Source organism: Dipodomys merriami, unplaced genomic scaffold (genome assembly GCF_024711535.1).
Source record: "Dipodomys merriami isolate MVZ:Mamm:240054 unplaced genomic scaffold, mDipMer1.0.p SCAF_6, whole genome shotgun sequence".
NCBI classification, from domain to species: domain Eukaryota; kingdom Metazoa; phylum Chordata; class Mammalia; order Rodentia; family Heteromyidae; genus Dipodomys; species Dipodomys merriami.
The window spans coordinates 10,365,391-10,384,826 of NW_027206179.1; the positions used below are offsets into that span (position 1 = coordinate 10,365,391).

Below are 19,436 nucleotides of genomic sequence, written 5' to 3' on the forward strand. Positions count from 1 at the left end.
CTCCTCCAACGTCTTGTCCAACCTCGGACCCGCCTCCTCTGGTTTGCGCGTTATCAAGCCCCGCCCTATTCAAGGTTATGAAGACCCGAATGGAGTTTCCTTTTGCACTGCCTGAAGAAAGATGCCAACCATTTCCGCTTACCAAAGTCCAGTCTGACTCTTACCACGCAAGTCACGCACGCAGAAGTAGAGGCGATTCTAGGTCGTCGCCTTCCTGCGATCGGGGAGGCGGGAGGGGCTCATTCTCTGGATCAGGCGCCCCTGGGGCAGCCCCAGAGGCGCCGCGGCCGTGGAAGGCCCCTCAATCCCGGGCCCCCGGCTGCCGGCGTCCGCGCCGCCGCCGTCGCTTCGGATGGGTGGTGACACACGCTCGCGCTCGCGGTCGGCGGGTCGCCGGGGCCGGAGGCAGCGGAGTCAGAGTGCGAGTCGCAGCCGGAGTCGGAGTCGCAGCGGGAGCCATGGTCGGCGCAGCCGGCGGCGCCGGGAGGACGAGGGGCGGCGCCGGCGGAAGCGGCGGAGCCGGGATCGCAGGTGGGGTGGCGGCGGGGCTCCCTGGAGACACCCCACGCTCAGGCGACGTGGTCCCGGAGGGCTTCCTGGAGGGAGAGATGTCGCGGCGCGGGTCGGAATGAGCCTGGCGGGGAACGCAGAGGGCCGGGCGTTCCGGGCCGGGCGCCTGGGGTGGGAGGGACCGAAGGGACCAGGAGCGCGGGAGGTGAGGTCGGAGCGGCTGCGGGGAGCCGCGGTGCGGGGAGCCGTCTGCTCGTCGTCCGGAGTGAAGTGGGGAGCGTGGGAGAAGTCTGAGCAGGGCCTTGAGGTGGTGTGGCTTGCTGTGTGCGTGTGTGTGTGTGCGTGTGCGTGTGTGCGCGTGTGTGCGTGTGCGTGCTGTGGGTACTGGGCCTTGAACTCAGCGCCTGGGCGCTGCCCCAGAGCTTTTTACTTTTCTCAAGGCTAGCGCTCTACCCCTGGAGTCACAGCTCCAGATCCGGTTTCTTTGGGACGAATGGCGTTAGTGAGAAAGTGGGCTGGCTGGAGAGGGATCGTGGAGGTATCTCTGCTAATGGTGGATGGAAAAAGAGGCGGTGACTGATGGCAACACCACTGAGACTCGTGTCAGCTACAGGCTACCTTCCGTCTTTTGCTGTTTCTGGTCTCCGAGACAGGGGCTTGAACTGGGTACCTGACGCTTATTGACTAGCTACGCCTCCAACCCCCGTTCCCTCTCCCTCCTCTCCTGGGCTTTGAACTCAGGGCTTGATACGGACCAATCAGCTTCTCTACTGCTCGAGCCCCGCCCCCACGCTAGAGCCACGCCCCCGCGCCCTGTCCCAAACTTTCCCACGTCTCCCCCTTATGCCAAAACCATCCCGAGCTTCGATCCTCCTTCCTGGCGATGTCGCTGTGGATGACAGGCTCTGACCACAGTGCCTACTGGTTGAGGCGGATGGGGTCTTAGGAACTTTGATTTCCAGAGTGGCCTCCAACCGAGATCTCAAACTACCTACCCAGTAACTAGAATTACAGGCTTCAGCCACAGCGCCTGGCAGCTTCTACACGTGAACTACTTCTTTTTGTTTGTTTTTAGTGGGGGAGTTGGTTTTATTTTGTTTGGGAAAGGGTCGTTGTGGCATGGAGAGGCTGAGGTTCACTGTATTGTAGTCTGATACTTGAACCATTTAAATGCACTGATTAGCCACATTCAGTACACAATTACAGTTGGTGTTGCTTATGAAAATTGGATTAACTTTGCAGCCAATATTGAAGGGATCTGAACTGGGACATGAACTCATGACCTAAATGCTGTTTCTTAGTGTTTTCAATTAAGGCTGGTGCTCTACCACTTGAGCCACAGCGCCACCTCTAGCATTTTGCTGGCTAATTGGAGGTAACAGACTTTCTTGCCAAGCTGGCTTCTAACCTCAGTCCTCAAATCTGAGCTTTCTGAGTAGTTGGAATTATAGGCACCCACTTATGTAGTTAGGTCTCTACCTGAGCTGAATGTCAAAATGCCTTCCTCCTTTGTTCTAGACCCTAGGACCACGTTTTTTGTTGTTGTTGCTGTTGTGTTTGTTTTTTGTCAGTCATGGGGCTTGAACTAAGGGCCTGGGCTCAGTCCATGAGTTCTTCTACACAAGGCTAGTCCTGTACCATTATGAGCCACAGTGCCACTTCTGGTTTTCTGGTGGTTCACTGGAGTTAAGAGTCTCACAGACTTTCCTGCCCAGGCTGGCTTGGAGCTGTGATCCTCAGATCTCAGCCTCCTGAGCAGCTAGGGTTACAGGCGTGAGCCACTTGTGTCCAGCTTCTAGGACCACTTTAAAACACTACTTCCACCCGTATGCTATGCTTCCTGACAAGGTCAGGTTCTCTGCCCATATTGTTAGCTGGCGACCTTCTTTTGTTTTTGTTTTTTGTTTGTTTCGTTTGCCTGGGGCTTGAACTCGGTCTGGGCGCTGTCCCTGAGCTTCTTTTGCTTAAGGCTAGCGCTCTACCACTTGAGCCACAGCGCCACTTCTGGCTTTTTCTGTGTATGTGGTGCTAAGGAATCGAACGAACCCAGGGCTTCATGCATGCCAGGAAAGCCTCTTCCACTAAGCCACCTTCCCAGTCCTGGGATCTCCTTTGGAGCTGCCCCAGGGCCTTTGCTTCAGCTTGGAATGCTCTTCCTGCCAGGCGCCCCCAGCTCCTGGGTGGCCGCCGCCCCACGCCAGCCCGTCTGCGCCCTGGGCCCCCGTGACTGGATGTGACTACGCGTGTCCGTGCGTGCGGGTTTCCACGAGGACCGGCCGTGGGGTCCCCGCATGGGCGCGCCCGGTGCGTGGCTGGGGGGCGGCCGCGCTGACGGGCCGGGCCGCGCTCTCCCCGGCTGCAGGTCGGATTCGGAGGAGGAGCGGCGGCGAGCTCGGCGGTCCCGGAGGCGAAGCCGGAGCCCCGCGCCGCCGCGATGGCGCTCTCGGGACCGCTCCTCGCCGTCCGGCTCCGAGGAGGAGCCGGCGCGGGGCTGGGCCGGGCGCGGGCGCGGGCGCTCGTGGTCCCCGGGCTCGGCGGCGTCCAGCGCGGCGTCCGCGGGCGGCGGGCAGAGCCCCGGCGCGGCGGCGGCGCTGAGCCGGCAGCAGCGGCTGCAGGAGCGGCTGCGGCGGCGCGAGGAGCGGCGGCAGCAGGAGGAGCTGCTCAAGGCCTTCGAGACGCCCGAGGAGAAGCGCGCGCGCCGCCTGGCCAAGAAGGAGGCCAAGGAGCGCAAGAAGCGCGAGAAGATGGGCTGGGGCGAGGAGTACATGGGCTACACCAACACCGACAACCCCTTCGGCGACAACAACCTGCTGGGCACCTTCATCTGGAACAAGGTGAGCCCGCCCGGGGGCCAGCGCTGCTGCGCATGCGCGCACCCCCCCCCCCAGCTCGGGTGCGTCTGTGTGAGCCAGCCCTGCCCCCCAAGTTGACTGTGGAGCATCTAGAGTGCCTGGCTCCTGTGCGCCACCCAGTGCACACCCCTGCAGGCCGGGCCCAGGCCACGTCCTCTCCCCCACGCGCGGGGAAAGCCTGTCCCCTCCCTCCTGGGCCAGCAGACCTTAGCATCCTTGTCTAGGGCTGCCCCACCCCCTTCTGAGCCTGTCTTCACACATCCTTCTCTTGTCCCGGTGTCCATCTCTTCCGAAGGCTCCGCCCACCCCACCCCTCTCTCACCCTTAACCCCCTCCTCACAGCCTTGGGTGAGGACATGCATGTTCGTAGCTTGGTCCACTGCAGTACCCCGCAGTGGAAGAGTGGAGGGGGTGCAAGGCTTCTCCATGGGGCCGAGACTTCAGAGCCAGGAGGACCCCGGGGTCACCAGAGCTTATCCCACCCCAGGACCCTGGCACCCGGCTGTTCTTTTGTGTCCCTGAAACACTGCCGATCCGCCCTCACCCCTGGGTCCCTGCCACGTCTTTCTCCAGGCCAGGCTTGTCAGCCCTGGATTCCCCAGACGCACCTTGAGCACCTGTGTGTGTGCTGGTGGGCACTGAGCGAGGCCGGCCTCAACTGTCCCTGAGGGAACTGGGGGGGGGAAGTCACTGCTGGGTGACATGAGGGTCTGGGGTGACCAGGGTACGACCTGTGCAGTCCCTGCACCTCCACACCCGACACCAGATGAGGTGACACAGCCTCACAGTGCCCCTCAGGACCAACTGTGGGAGATTGCCCATGTTGGTGACCCCAGATGACACTGTATTCTGAGTCTCCTGGGTCCCTCGCACAGCACAGCCAGCGACTCAGGCTGAGGTCGCCTCACGCTGCCGACTTAGCCAGACCCCTGTGAAATGAGTCTGAGGAGCAGCACGCTTGCTGCTCGCAGGCCCGCTCCCGCGGGGGCTGCGCCTGTGTGCTGTGTCCCGGCAGGAGAGGACATCTCCTTCTCTGTGCCTGGGCCAGAGGCTCCCTGGGTGGCGGTGCTGGGAGGCGCAGGCAGCGTATGTGCTCAGGTTAGATTGTCTGTCAGGCCCTGGAGAAGAAAGGGATCAGCCACCTGGAAGAGAAGGAGCTGAAGGAGCGCAACAAAAGGATCCAAGAGGACAACCGGCTGGAGCTGCAAAAGGTGAGGCCCCCGCTCCCCCCCTCGCCCCCTGGCCATGCTGCCCTGGCCCGGCTGCTGGGCCTCCCACAGGAAGAGTGTCCGTCCCCCACGTCAGCACTCCTGTGCCCAGGGCAGGGGAGCCAGGGCCGGAGAGGGCAGTGGGGTGTGCCCCTGAGCAGCTCCTCACACCAGTGCCTCCCAGGTGAAGCAGCTGCGGCTGGAGCGGGAGCGGGAGAAGGCCATGCGGGAGCAGGAGCTGGAGATGCTGCAGCGGGAGAAGGAGGCAGAGCACTTCAAGACCTGGGAGGAGCAGGAGGACCACTTCCACCTGCAGCAGGCCAAGCTGCGGTACGCCCTCCCCGTCCCCGCACCGCAGCCCCCCTCCCACCACACCCATGCCCGCCCCACACCCCGCCAGCACTGTGCGTGCACCCCACCTCCCACTGCTCAGATGCTCTGTCCCTCTTCCCTCCCGCCTCACTTCTGAGGCTTCTTCCACCTGTGTGGGCGAGGGCCAGGGTCAGGATGCACGTGTCCCCCTGGGCACCGAGTGGAGCACCCCAAAAAGCCCCTGCCACAGTGCAGACAATGGCCCTCCCCTGCCCCCACACTCTGGTCCATGCTCCTCCAAAAGCTCTCCTCACTACCCATGGCTGCCCTGCCCTGCTCCCACAGTGTGTTGCCCCAAAAGAGCAGGGCACACACACACACACCCCTCTGACTGCCACCCTTGTGCCTGGCAGCTCCAAGATCCGCATCCGGGACGGGCGGGCCAAGCCCATCGACCTCTTGGCCAAGTACATCAGCGCCGAGGACGATGACCTGGCCGTGGAGATGCACGAGCCGTACACCTTCCTCAACGGCCTCACGGTGGCTGACATGGAGGACCTGCTGGAGGACATACAGGTACCTGCCAGCCCTGCCCCTCCCCAGGACCCCGCAGCCCCCCCCCTTCCACCCACCTCACCTGCCCTGCGCCCCACCCACCCAGGTATACATGGAGCTGGAGCAGGGCAAGAACGTGGACTTCTGGCGTGACATGACCATCATCACTGAGGACGAGATCTCCAAGCTCCGCAAGCTGGAGGCCTCGGGCAAGGGGCCAGGTAACGCGTGTCCCTGTCCCCTCCCATCCACCTGCTGGGCCATCGGAGCCAGCGTGCTGTGCTCTGGGGTCTGACCGGAGCCGCCCTGGCCAGGTATTCGTGTTTTCCTGTCTGCGGTGTGCAGAGAAGGGCCGGCCACTAGAGGTCAGCAGTGAGCCACTGCTGCCCTGGGGTTCACCCACACCCCTGGCCTCCAGCCTCCAGGGACTGGTGACCCACTGTAGCTAACTTCACCAGAGTAGAAAGGAGTGTTCCAGCAGGGCAGTGGTGGGCATTTGAGGCCGCCCAGGCTCCCCCGCCTAACCAGGGGAACACCGGCCCCTGGTATCCTTTCTGTCTAACTGAGCCCCCGACAGCCCCGCAGTGTCACCCGCTTCTAGAGAGAAGCCAAAGCCAAGCCCGCCTTCCAGGCCCCGGGCCTCAGCTTTTGACTTGGCTCTTGGCCGGGGTCTGTGCTGTCTCTAGCGCAGAGACCGGGGTGGGGATAGTGTGAGGGGAGCCCGGGAGCCCCCGTGCTGAGCGGCCCCCCTCCATGCAGGCGAGCACCGCGAGGGCGTGAACGCCTCCGTCAGCTCGGACGTGCAGTCGGTGTTCAAGGGCAAGACCTACAACCAGCTGCAGGTCATCTTCCAGGGCATCGAGGGCAAGATCCGCGCGGGCGGCCCCAACCTGGACATGGGCTACTGGGAGAGCCTGCTGCAGCAGCTGCGCGCGCACATGGCCCGGGCCAGGTGAGCCTCGCCCCCCAGTTCCCCGGGCCCCGCCCACAGGGCTCCTGGCCCCGCCCACATCCCTTGTCAGGCCCCGCCCAGCGACGCCCGGCTCCGCCCCTGGGCCCCTCCCTCCAGGCGGCCGCCCAGGGCGGGCTGTGTACAGATTCCCCGCGTGCTTGGCAGCGGCCAGTAAACAGTGCTCAGCCCAGCCGGCCGGCCATTGTCCTTTCCTACAAGCCTCTAAGTCCTGTCGGGTTCTCGTCCTGCTGGGAGCCGCCCCGCCCCTCTGGCAGGCCCCAGGCTCTTTGGGTCAGGGCCCTCCCCCCAAGTGCCCAGGGTCGGGCCCGCCGCCCCTCCCCCGTCACAGGGCCCTGAGGCCCCACGGCCTGGGCGGGGGGGGGCGGGGGGCGCAGGGGGGGTGCGGGGGCCGCCCGCGAGCCGAGCCCTGCCTGTCCCCCCCCCCCCCCCAGGCTGCGCGAGCGCCACCAGGACGTGCTGCGGCAGAAGCTGTACAAGCTGAAGCAGGAGCAGGGCGTGGAGAGCGAGCCGCTCTTCCCCATCCTCAAGCAGGAGCCCGCGTCCCCGGGCCGCAGGTACGCCCCGCTCCGCTCCGGGGGCGGGAGGCCGCGGACCCCACCCCCACCCCGGCCCAGCCCGCTCACCCCGGCTCTCCCGCAGCCCGGAGCCTGAGGACCCGGCCGCCCCCTCGCCGCCCGGACCCTCGGCCGAGGGCCCCGCCGAGCCCCCGGAGGACGGGGCAGCGGCGGGCGAGGGCGAGGCGGAGGGTGAGGAGGGCGAGGGCGAGGCGGTGCTCATGGAGGAGGACCTGATCCAGCAGAGCCTGGACGACTACGACGCGGGCCGCTACAGCCCGCGCCTGCTCACCGCGCACGAGCTGCCGCTGGACGCGCACGTGCTGGAGCCCGACGAGGACCTGCAGCGCCTGCAGCTGTCCCGCCAGCAGCTCCAGGTCACAGGTGCGGCCGGGGAGGCCGTGGGGCGGGAGGCCGGGGCGGGAGGCCGGAGGGGCCAGGCCCGGCCTCACGCCGCCCCGCCCGGCCTCCCGCCCGCAGGGGACGCCAGCGAGAGCGCCGAGGACATCTTCTTCCGGCGGGCCAAGGAGGGCATGGGGCAGGACGAGGCGCAGTTCAGCGTGGAGATGCCGCTCACCGGCAAGGCCTACCTGTGGGCCGACAAGTACCGGCCGCGCAAGCCGCGCTTCTTCAACCGCGTGCACACGGGCTTCGAGTGGAACAAGTACAACCAGACGCACTACGACTTCGACAACCCGCCGCCCAAGATCGTGCAGGGCTACAAGTTCAACATCTTCTACCCCGACCTCATCGACAAGCGCTCCACGCCCGAGTACTTCCTGGAGGCCTGCGCCGACAACAAGGACTTCGCCATCCTGCGCTTCCACGCCGGCCCGCCCTACGAGGACATCGCCTTCAAGATCGTCAACCGCGAGTGGGAGTACTCGCACCGCCACGGCTTCCGCTGCCAGTTCGCCAACGGCATCTTCCAGCTCTGGTTCCACTTCAAGCGCTACCGCTACCGCCGGTGACCCCCGTGCGCCCGCCTCGGTGTCCCCTGCGGGGCCCCTGAGCAGACCCCGGGGCTCCCCAGCAGGATCCGGGGGCCGGGCACCGCCCCTGGGGCCGACCCGGGCGCCCAGCCCCGCCGCGGGGGCTCCCCCGCTGGGCCGGCGGTCACCCTCCCCCGGGGCCTTGGGGTGGGGGTCACCCTCCTCCGGGGCCGTGGGGTGGGGGTCACCCTCGCCCGAGCGTGGAGGTCACCTGGGCCACAGGGGTTCGAGGCCGCGCGGCCTGCCGGCCTACCCCCTCGCCCCTCACAGGGTCTTCCTTTCCCCGGGGCCCCAACCGTCTCAGCCCCGCCGCACCCCTGCGTCCTGCGTCCGCAGACTGTCTAAAGAGACTTTTTTTGGTGGAGAAAAATCTTGTATTTTCACAGCTCGGAGGCTCCTGTTTCTAGTAAGTTTCCCTCCCGACTCCCCTGTTCACCAAGCACCTGCCAGAGCAGCCTGCGCCCACCCGGTCCTGCTGCGACCAGGGGCCCCCCAAGCCCAGACCCCCAGCCCCGCCCTGCGGCGCACGCGCCCTGTGAGCCTGGGCCCTCCCACTCCTGCCCAGCGCATGCACCCTGTGAGCCTGGGCCCTCCCACTCCTGCCCAGCGCATGCGCCCTGGGAGCCCAGGCCCCCCACTCCCGTCCTGCGCATGCGCCCTGGGAGCCCAGGCCAGCGGCGCCTGGCTTATCAGGGCTCCATCCCAGCCTCCACACCTCTGTCCCCGTTGAACCCTGGCAGGCATCACTAATCAGTCACAGACTGGCTGAGCCTTGCATCCTCCAGCCAGCCTCTCCGCCGACCCCGACCTGTCCGAGGTCCGGAGCGGGGCGGCTGACCTGAGTCGGCCACGGCGGGCAGGCACTTGAGCCTCGCTCCATGTTGGATCGTACCCGAAAAAAAAAACACCTATGTTTGGGCCTCAGTTTCCCCACCTGTCCCAGAAGAGGTGTCCGCTGTTCTGTCTGCAGTCCCGGCAGGACTGGGGTCCGGGGTCCTGATCTCAAGGAGGCAAGGCCCCGCATTCAGAGGCCTGAGAGGCCCAGGCTCCCTGAAGGAGGGGCGCGGCGCGCGCTGGGGTGGGGCAGGCAGGTGCGTCCAAGACAGGACAGCAGCGGATGCGGCCCAGGCGAGGGCCGCGGGCCTCGGGTGTCCGGATGCGGGGGACCCCGCCAGCAGGTGGGGGCTGGGCTGCCTGTCCACAGCCCCCCACCCCCCGGTGTCCTGGATGCTGCCCCAGTCCCAGCCTCTTCCTTCCTCCGCTGTCCAAGGCTAAGAATAGCCGCTCCCTGCCTGGCCCGGCGGAAGCCGCAGCCACGGGGGGCGCATCCTGAGCCTGGCCTTGGTTTCCACCATCCACTCCCAGGTTGACCACCAGTGGGGGTGCGGGGGGACAGGGATGAGAGCCCCCACGCCACACCTGGCCTGGCTGTCAGGACGTGGTGAGACGAAGGCAACGTGGAAATCAATTGTCCTCCAAGTCCTTTCCCAGAAAAGATGTTTGTCTGGGGCTGGGTACAGAGGAAGTCAGCGCAGTGACCTCCAGCCACCTTACAGCTGACTGCCCTCGCCTCCAGCCCCGCCCCACATCCTCTTCCCACCACTCCTGCCCTAGTTGTAGTGATACTCAAGACCTCATGAGAAAGTCCTGCTGACACCAAGTAGCTCAGACCCTGAGAACTCCTACCCATCCTACAAAGACCCATTTTCCACACCCAACCTCTAAGATCCCAGGAGCAGACACTTCCTTTGCTTCAGTACTGATCCCAAAGGGCTGACATAATGGTCACCTCCTTCTCCAGGTAGGAGAGACCTCAAGGGCAGGCCCACTTGGGTCTCAGAATTGTTTCCTTAGGCCTGGGAATGTGGCTTAGTGGTACAGTGCTTGCCTACTATGCATGAAGCCCTATACCACATACACAGAAAAAGCCAGAAGTGGCACTGTGGCTCAAGTGGTAGAGTGCTAGCCTTGAGTCAGAGAAGCTCAGGGATAGTGCCCAGGCCCTGAGTTCAAGCCCCAGGATGGGGGCGCGGGGGGGGGGGTAGTGTCCTAAAAAGGACAGAGTGGAGAAAGACTAAAAGATGGAGAAGGCTTTGTAGAGGAGGAGGACTTGGAGGCTGGGCTCTGCAGGATGAATAGGAGTTGGGCAGTGCCTTCCTGAGGAAGAGGGATGTTAGGGTTAAGGGTTCAGGGGCCTCTGATAAGGGGATGTGGAGGGACATAGGGCTGGACTGAGGCCTGGAGGGGAAGGTGGCCATGGAGAAGGGGCTTCCTGGCCCTGCTGATGGAGCTGTCATTCAGAGCCCTGAGGGGGCGGGAAATGTGGGGGTGGGTTCAAGGCCAGGCCAGCAATCCTGGCCTAACTCTAGGCCCCTGCTTGGGCCAAAGATCTTCCTGCTTGGTGGGCAGGCGCCCTGCAGCCTCTCAGGGTGACCCAGGCCCCTGGGCCAGGCTCCCCCCCTCCCCGTCCTGTGGAGTGTAGCCCAGCCCCCACACCTTCGCGAGCCAGCCTGGACACACCATGAGGGGATCTGAGGGTGGTACGACGTCTGATCCGTTTGCCCCAGCTGTCCCGTGTGGATCACAGCTGCAGTGTCAAAGCCCATCCATCCTCCCCTCCGGGGCCTGGCCCAGGGCGCCCCGCCCCTGCCCGGGGCGCCGTGCAGAGGGGCAGCCGGCCAGGGTCCCGCAGGGCGACCCTGCTCGGGCCCTCCGCGCACCCGGGAGCCAGGGGGCGAGCCCAGGGGCCGGCCGGGGCGGGGCTGTGCGCGTGGGGGCGTGGCTGCCTTGGGGGGCGGGGCTGCCTTGGGGGCGGGGCCGCGGCGGGGCGGGGCCGGCAGCGCGCGGGCGGGGCCGGAGACCCTGCCCCGGAGAGACCGCGGCCGGCGGGCGGGCGGGCGGGCGGGCGGTCCAGGCGCTCGGTGGGGCCCGGTCCCGCGCTCTGCCTCCGTCGGGCCCGCCCCGCCGTGACTCAGTTTCCCGAGGGGTCCACGGAATCCGGACCGGTCTGTCCCGAGCCTCATCTCCATCTCCGCGCGGCATCCGGGACACAGGTGAGGCCCGGGGCGGGGCGGGGCCGCCCTGGGGGTCGGCCGGGGGCCGCGTGTCCGTCTGGGGGCCGCGTGTCCGTCCGGGGTATGGGGGCGGGGGGGGGACGGTCTGATGACTGGGGCCCGTGCCGTGACTCAGTGTCCCCCGAGCCCGCCCGCCCCGGGTCGGTCCCGCGCCCTGCCCCCCCCCCGACCCCGGGGCTGAGCCTGGACAGAAGAGGAAACTGAGGCTCGGCGGGACTGGGGGAGGCTATGGGGCGCCCACCTGCGCGCGCGCCTCGCTGGGGCCGGGGGTGGGGAGGACTCGCGGTGTGCCAACGGAAAGAGCTCCCGGAAATGGGGTTTGACACGGGGGTGGGGGCCGCACCCCGAGGGGTGCGGGCGGGGGACAGAGGGGAGGCAGGGCAGGAGGGAGGGCCAGGGAGGGCGCAGGGGCAGGCCCCCCACTCCCCTCACAGTGCGCCCCACCTCTGGGCAGCCTCCTGAGACAGCCCCGGGCCTGGGCCCCAGGAGGAAGCCAGGGGCTGAGACAGATGTGGGGAGGGGGGTGACCTCAGAACCAGAGGAGGCTTACCCCTGGAATTCCCGGATTTCCAGGCTCCCTGGGAGCGCAGGGCCAGGGGTGGCCGCACCCGAGCAGACCGCAGGGTGGCCGGTCAGCCTGGGCAGACACCTCTGTGAGACGCTTCCCAGCAATTAACCCCCAGCAAAAAGCCGGTAGTGGAGCTGTGGCTCAAGTGGTAGAGCACCAGCCTTGAGAAGAAAAGAAAAAAAGCTCAGCACAGCACCCAGGCCCCCTGAGTTCAAGCCCCAGGCCTAGCCCCGAAACCAAAAGAGTCCCCTAAGCAGGGCCCTCCCGTCCAAACCTCAGCTCAGTGACGCCCCGGGGACTCTTGAGATTTTCCAGCCTGAACCCAGAAAGCCACAGGCCACACACACCTCCTGGGGGGGGGGGGCACAGAGAGGAACAGCAATTCTTCCACAGGCCACACAGCCTGTGGCAGAGGCCCTGCCCACCCCACGCCCCGGCGCTGGCCTGCTAGCCTAGGGAACTTGAAACGGCTCCTATCACCTGAACCCAAGCTGGGCAGAGGGGGGCAAGGGAGGGGGAGACTGGAAACCACCAGCTGTGGCCAAAGAGGAGAGCCAGTTTCCAGCCTCCCCCTGGCCAAGAGGAGCTCTGGGTCATGACTTTGTCCCGAGACACAGGGTGTGTGTGTGTGTGTGTGTGTGTGTGTGTGTGTGTGTGTGTGTGTGTGTGTGTGTGTGTGTGTGTGTGTGTACAAGAATCCTGGGTGTGTGTCCCCAGGCCAGACCTGTGAGACCCACATGGGATGGGCTGTGGCTGTAGGCACAGGCACAGGCCCACTTTTTCGGGGGAATTTCTGAAGCCGTGCATACCAGCTGGGGGGGAGGGGGAGGGCAGGAGGAGGGAGGGAGAACCCTGTCCCCAGGGGGAGCCAAGGCTGGACTCCAGTAAGGCCTCCACTGATCAAGATCTGTGGCCTTGCGAGTGTGGCCTAGCACTGGTTCCACCTGGCCTTCTTGCCGTCTGGCTGTCCACCCTTCTCCCCATCGCGCCCCACAGAGACAGACGCCTTGGCTCCAGGCGGAGAGGAGGGGAGGCTCAGGGCCTCTGTCTGGGGCTGGATAATTTATAAGGCGCAATAGTGAGGAGCCCAGCCAAGGCACCAATTACCCAGATGGAAAGCAAGGCCGGCAGCCACTCCCCCACACACACACACTTCCCATCTGCTCCAAAAGGCCGCCCTGGCTCAGGGCCTGTGGGCTAGACGCTCTGTACAAGAAGGGAAACTGAGGCTGTGAGCCAGGACAGGACAAGTCCAAGGCCAGCAAGAGGGGGCCATTCAGAATCCCGTCTGACCACCACGACTCACAACTGCCAGGAGGGGGACGCAGCCCCGGGGCCCCCACAAGAGACGCGTGGATCCCAGACCTGGGACACACACGCCAATATATGCACCACTGCTACACCGCCATTAGAAACCATCACGTAATGCCATTTGCGAGGAAATGGACGGACCCAGAAAAAATCAGGCTGAGTGAGTGAGGTGAGCCTCACTCAGAGAAAAACGGCACCTGTTCCCTGTGATTGGCACAAGTTCGATCTAAAGCGCACTAGGGTCTGATCAATGATACAGGATTCTAGAGAGACCCAGACACCCACACAGCGAGAACAAGAGGAGAGAAAGTAAAAGACACCAGAGCTACACACCGCTTCCACTTTATCTAGAATGATGTGCATACTGAAAACCCACTCCACATATGGAAACAGACACACACACCCCCAGAGATAGACGCATGTGTACTTTTCCTCATGTATTCAGCGTCTATCTTCGGAAGGGTTTGAGGGAAGGAGGGCAGGACTCGGGAAAAGGGAAAGGTGCAGCGGTGGAACTCACTGGACACGGATGAAAATGAATTAGACAACTCGTGGGTGGAGACGGGAGGGAGGGAGAGCGGGAGGAAACGGAAAACACAGGTACGAGAGGAAATGTGCTCATTACCTGACTCAGGTTGTTGTAATCCCTCTATACATCACCTCTATAACAACAAGAAAGCCAATGAATGTTTTTTTTACAAAAGGAAGTAAGTTGGCTGGAGGTGGTGGCACACACCTATAATCCCGGCCGCTGGGATGCTGGGGTCGGGAGGATCACCGTTCTAGGTGAGACCCTCCCCTCCACCCCATCTCAACTAATAGCCTTGCATGGTGGTTCATGCCTGTAATCTTTTTCTTTTCTTTTCTTTTCTTTTCTTTTTTTTTTGTGACGGTCTTGGGGCTTGAACTCAGGGCCTGGGCATTGTCCCTGAGTTTCTTTTGCTCAAGCCTAGCACTCTGCTACTTGAGCTACAGCTTTTTCGGTGTATATGGTACTGAGGAATCGAACCCAGGCCCGGGCGCTGTCCCTGAGCTCTTTCACTCCAGGCTAGCGCTCTACCACTTGAGCCACAGCACCACTTCCAGATTTCTGGTGGTTTATTGGAAGTAGTAGTCTTCCTGGTGCTGGTGGCTCATGCCTGTCATCCTAGCTACTCAGGAGGCTGAGATCTGAGGATCTCAGTTCAAAGCCAGCCTGGGCAGAAAAGTCTGTGAGACTCATCTCCAATGAACTACCAGAAAACCGGAAGTGGTGCTGTGGGTCAAGTGGTAGAGCGCTCACCTTGAGCTGAAGAGCTGAGGGACAGCACCCAGGCCCAGAGTTCAAGCCCCAGGACTGACAAACAAAAAAAAGTCTCACGGACTTTCCTGCCCTGGGCTGGCTTTGAACCGCAGTCCAGATCTCAGCCTCCTGAGTGGTCGGATGACAGGCGGGAGCACCAGCGCCGGGCTGCAGCCATGCTGATCTGATCAGGGCACATCTGGCTCTGCTTTGCGATCCCCCCCTCGGTCTGCCCAGCGTTTTCCCACAGCCCCACCCAGTCCGAGCGCTCGCTCTAACCTGTCCCTGGGGAAGCTGTGGCTGCAAATGAGCTGCGTTTTTGTTCCCAAAATGGAATTGGGACTGCAGGGATCCTTGCTTATTAGTATGAAAGTGTTCTGGCATATGGGAGGCAGGATGGAAATACCCCCTTAAGTTCTCCAGACTCCCCCCCAAAACAAGGAAAACAACAGTGACAGCAAGAGTGTCATGAAATGGGGGACACAAGCCGGACCCGGGGACCTGCGGCTGGCAGCCCCTCCCTGGCCCTGGACGGGGTGGGAGACTGCAATTGTTATTGACAATGACTATAATTTAGATCAGGCAGTCAGCTGTGGGGGCGGAGGGTGAGTAAGGGGTAAACTGAGGCTCAGAGAAGAGAAACCACTTGCCTAGAGTCACACAGACTCCAGGCTGGAGTTCAAAGCTAGGGTCTTTGGATTTTTCTGTAAGACCCACAAAAATATTTCTTGGTGTCTTTCTAGGGGGTCCCAGGCCTGGCAGCCCTGGTGTTTTGTCCCTTTAGCTCGAGGTGGAGGGAATAATAGCTCCAACAGTACACAACTAGCAATCGTGGTAACAGTGTGAGGGGATGAAGACAAATCCTTCCTCAAGAAGGGGCACTGGAGCTGGGGCATTAAAGGCTGCGGAGTTCGCCCCCTCCCGCCAGCTGCACACCTGACAAGCCGGTCTTCTCTCTGCTGCCTTCCAGGTGTTCCCGGCCGGACCTGGCAGGCCCCCATGGGGTGGTGACCTGTCTTGTCACCTGGTGTGGCGGCCGCAGTGGTGGCCGGGCTGGAGGCAGCCATGTGGTCCAACGCCAGTCTGGGCCCGTGTTTCCGGCCCATCAACTTCAACTTCACGCTGGAGGAGAGGCGTCTGATCGCCTCCCCCTGGTTCCCGGCGTCCTTCTGCGTGGTGGGGCTGTCCTCGAACCTGGTGGCCCTGAGCGTGCTGGCCAGCTCCCCCCAGGGCGGCCTGTGCCCCCGCTCCCCCTTCCTCACCTTCCTGTGCGGCCTGGTGCTCACCGACTTCCTGGGGCTGCTGGTGACGGGCGCCATCGTGGTGTCTCAGCACGCGGCCCTGCTGGACTGGCGGGCCGGGGACCCCGGCTGCCGCCTGTGCCACTTCATGGGCGTGGCCATGGTGTTCTTCGGCCTGTGCCCGCTGCTGCTGGGGGCGGCCATGGCCTCGGAGCGCTTCCTGGGCATCACGCGGCCTTTCTCCAGGCCGGCGGTGGCCTCGCCGCGCCGGGCCTGGGCCACGGTGGGCCTGGTGTGGGCGCTGGCCCTGGGCCTGGGGCTGCTCCCCTTGCTGGGCCTGGGCCGCTACACCGTGCAGTACCCCGGCTCCTGGTGCTTCCTCACGCTGGCCGCCCGGCCGGGCGACGCCGCCTTCGGCCTGCTCTTCGCCTGCCTCGGGGGCCTCTCGGTGGCCCTGTCCTTCCTGCTCAACACGGTCAGCGTGGCCACCCTGTGTCGCGTCTACCACGGCGGGGAGGCCGCCCAGCAGCGGCCCCGGGACTGCGAGGTGGAGATGATGGTGCAGCTCCTGGGTATCATGGTGGTGGCCTCCGTGTGCTGGCTGCCCTTGCTGGTGAGTGCAGGTGGGCTGCGGGTTCCACAAGTCCAGGGTGGGCATCCGGGGAGAACTTTTGACTTGGAGGGGGGAAAAGGGGAGGAGGTGGAGTAGAGGGCATTGAAGCTGGGGTTCTGAAGAATGAATAGGAGTTTGCCTGCTGAGCAAAATGGGAGGAATACATTTTATGGTGGATTTGCCGAGTGATTTGATGTTTTCCTGAGGCCTCTTGGGGCCCAGGGCTGCTGCGTGGACCACAGAATCTCTGTGCAGGAGGTTGGCTGATGGGATGACAGGCGTGAGCCCCAAATGCTGGGCTTCAGGGCGGACTCTGAGCTCCAGGAGAGCTCTGGGCTCACAGAGCCTCTGGGCTGCCCAACCCTGGGCACAGCATAGAGACGGCAGAGGTAGGACAGGTAAGGGTAGCTCAGAGGACTGAGCCCTGCGGCTGGGAGCAGCACTGTGTGGTGTGGATGAAAAAGCCACTTCCGGCTTTTTCTGCTTATGTGGTGCTGAGGAATCGAACCCAGGGCCTCATGCATTGCAAGGCAAGTGCTCTACCACTGAGCCACCTTCCCAGCCCTGGATCAGTGATTCTAACTAGGGTGTCTACCTACTTCTTATCCAGCAGGTGAACTCCTGTGATCCTTCAGAACCCCAGATTCCATGTTTTAGAGCAGGGCGGAGCTCAGGCTGAGCATTTCAAGAGCCTGGGGACTGCAGGGAGGGAAGGGAGAAGAGGACTGAGGGACGTCGAGAGGGATCCTCTTTTATGTAGAGAACACAAAAGAGTCTCCATAGCCGGGCGCTGGTGGCTCCTGCCTGTCATCCTAGCTACTCAGGAGGCTGAGATCTGAGGATCGCGGTTCAAAGCCAGCCCAGGCAGAAAAGTCTGTGACACTCTTACCTCCAACAAACCACTAGAAAACCGGAAGTGATGCTGTAGCCAAGTGGTAGAGCGCTGGCCTTGAGCTGAAGAGCTGAGGGACAGCGCCTAGGCCCAGAGTTCAAGCCCCGTGATTGACAAAAAGGAACCTCCCAGGCAGAGTGTGCAGCGGGGCAGGACTGAGCCCGGCGAGCCGTGCAGGGCCTGTGGGCTGCGGGGAGGACTCGGGCTTTGACCAAGTTCAATTATACTAGAACCTCAGCACACCTGCCAATTACCCTTATTGTGTCATAGCTAATCGTTTCATTATTATGTTATAATTACACGCTGATATCTGGTCCTCTGTTTCTGTGAAGTCCTAACAAGTACATTCGTCTGTAATTATTTTTAAAATCATGTTATATTCTGAATTATTAAATCACTTCTATTGAAGGGCAAGTATCAATTTTACACTTAGTGAAGTGGGTTCAAATATGGAGTATAAAGTATTTAATGCGTGAGAACGTTGGGCTTGGGGGTGTGGCTCCTGAGTAGTTCATCCACCAGCGCAGAAAAACTCAAAAAGCAAGTGAAGCCGGGCTCACGCCTGTCGTCCTAGCTACTCAGGAGGCTGAGATCTGAGGATCGAGGTTCAAAGCCAGCCTGGGCAGGAAAGGCCCTGAGACCCTTATCCCTGAGGCTGGGGGCGGGGGCGTGGTCAAGACCCGGAGGGCGTGGCTGGGGCGGAGCGAGGGGAGTGTGGGCGTGGTCTGTTCTGGGTGGGACATGGTCGGGGGCGGAGCATGCTCGAAAGGGCGGGGTGTGGTGGGAGGGATGTGGGCGGGGCACGCTCGGCGCGCGGGGCGTGGTCTTGCGGTGGGTGTGGTTGAGGGGCGGGGCCTGGCGCCATCCTGACCCCTTGCGGCTCCCCGCAGGTCTTCATCGGACACACGGTGCTGCGGACGCCGCCGGCCATGAGCCCCGCGGGCCAGCTGTCGCAGGCCACCGAGCGCCAGCTGCTCATCTACCTGCGCGTGGCCACGTGGAACCAGATCCTGGACCCCTGGGTGTACATCCTGTTCCGCCGCGCCGTGCTGCGCCGCCTGCACCCGCGCCTGAGCGCGCGCCCGCGGTCCCTGTCCCTGCGCCCCCGGCGGGCCTCGCGCCCCGCCGCCCTGGGTCCTCTGTGACCCGCCACCCCCGCCGGACTCACGGGCTCGGGCCGGTCCCCGGCCGACCGCCCCATCCCTCTCCGACATCTTCTCCCCCGCACCCCTGCACCCCCCCCAGGCTGTGCCTCTGGAGCCTGGAGCTGGGGGAGGGAGGGACGGGCTTAGAAATCAATGAATGGCCTGGTTTTGTGCCAAAATACACCTTCGGGAGCCCCTGGCTTCACCTCCCCTGGGGTCAGGGGGATGGCCCTGGGCTGGGGTCACCAGGCCGCCAACCTCATCAAGAAGACCCCCCTCACTCTGCTGCTCACACCCCTTTCTGGAGCGTTTAGTAGGCGCTTTCCAGGCCTGCCTTCTGAGTAGTGGGGTTCTAGGGCTCGGCCCGTGGGGCTGATGAGAAAGGGAGACACGGGAGGGGGGCTGCCACCTCCCCTTCACCATCCCCCCCCCACACTGCCAGCCTGGGGTCCGCAGAACATGCACAATAAATGTCTGTTATATGGCCCAGGAATGGGGTGTCACCCCGCCAAGTGCTCATAAACCCCCAGTGTAGCTAAACAGCCACGCTGCTGTCAGACTCGACTTCCCCCAAAATGACACACAGGGCTGCAGGGGTGCAACGTTGTTTATTCTCTGGAGCCCTGCCCCCTGAAAGGGGCCCCTCCCTCCTGCTCTTCCACTGCCATGGGGGAGGGGCTGGGGCTCCCCTGCATGGGGGAGGGGCCTGCACCCTGAGCTGGGGATCTGGGGGGCGGGGAGGGAAGGGTGGCTGCCCTGGGACCTGGGCAACGAGGGACAGAGAGCCCAGGTGGGGTGGACTTCTGGGGTCCCAGCTGAGGTTTGGGGCAAAGGGCTGGCTTCTGGGGGGTGGGTGGGCCCCGTGGTTGGGGGGCCAGGTAGGAGGCTGGAGGACCTCCTCCTGGCCCCGAGCTAGCCTGCACTCCCCGCAACTGAGGCCAAGTCACAGGGGCTTGGCTCTGGGTGGGAGTTGGGGCTCCAGAGACTGGGGCTGTGGCCTGAAGCCCGGCTGGAACCAAAGGATCCTGCGGGGATCTTGGGTCAGGGTTTGGAGCTGGAGACCGGAGCCTGTTTCTAGGGCTGACCTGGGTTCTGGAGTGGGGCTGGATTTTGGACCCCTCAAGGCTTGTGGCGTTGATCTGGACTTCCGAGGTGGCGCTGGGCTGGGTCCCTGAGCCTACTGTAGTTCTGGAGCTGAGCTGGGCTCCCGACGTCAGCTGGGTGCTGGAACTCAAGGGAATTTCAGAGCCAAGCTGCTTCTCCAAGCCCAGTGGAGTTCCAGCGCTGGCTTGGGTGTTGGGCTGGCGTGGGCCCTGGGAACCTGCCTGGGGTTTAGCACCAAGCTGAGCCCCGG

The 19,436-nt window shown here is 63.6% G+C and overlaps 2 protein-coding genes across 2 annotated transcripts; both read left to right on the plus strand.

The window, feature by feature from the left end:
• The first annotated feature begins 301 nt into the window (after positions 1-301).
• Cactin (cactin, spliceosome C complex subunit) lies at positions 302-8,341 on the plus strand. The gene is made up of 10 exons (XM_070002457.1): positions 302-531; positions 2,873-3,344; positions 4,478-4,573; positions 4,755-4,900; positions 5,296-5,458; positions 5,544-5,658; positions 6,197-6,389; positions 6,842-6,964; positions 7,050-7,348; positions 7,445-8,341. Exons 1-10 carry the CDS (start codon positions 353-355, stop codon positions 7,933-7,935), a joined length of 2,277 nt encoding a protein of 758 aa, XP_069858558.1. The 5' UTR covers positions 302-352; the 3' UTR covers positions 7,936-8,341.
• Positions 8,342-10,850: 2,509 nt separating this feature from the next.
• On the plus strand, positions 10,851-18,564 carry Tbxa2r (thromboxane A2 receptor). Its single transcript, XM_070001891.1, has 3 exons — positions 10,851-11,009; positions 15,162-16,045; positions 17,828-18,564. The coding sequence occupies exons 2-3, from the start codon at positions 15,257-15,259 to the stop codon at positions 18,080-18,082; spliced, it is 1,044 nt and encodes a 347-aa protein (XP_069857992.1). The 5' UTR covers positions 10,851-11,009; positions 15,162-15,256; the 3' UTR covers positions 18,083-18,564.
• The last annotated feature ends 872 nt before the right edge of the window (positions 18,565-19,436 follow it).

Coding starts and splice junctions, on each gene's coding strand:
- Cactin (XM_070002457.1), top strand. CDS start 353: ATGGGTGGTGACACACGCTCGCGCTCGCGGTCGGCGGGTCGCCGGGGC. Junction 4,901..5,295: donor CTGCAGCAGGCCAAGCTGCG/GTACGCCCTCCC, acceptor TGTGCCTGGCAG/CTCCAAGATCCGCATCCGGG. Junction 6,390..6,841: donor GCGCACATGGCCCGGGCCAG/GTGAGCCTCGCC, acceptor CCCCCCCCCCAG/GCTGCGCGAGCGCCACCAGG.
- Tbxa2r (XM_070001891.1), top strand. CDS start 15,257: ATGTGGTCCAACGCCAGTCTGGGCCCGTGTTTCCGGCCCATCAACTTC. Junction 16,046..17,827: donor TGTGCTGGCTGCCCTTGCTG/GTGAGTGCAGGT, acceptor GGCTCCCCGCAG/GTCTTCATCGGACACACGGT.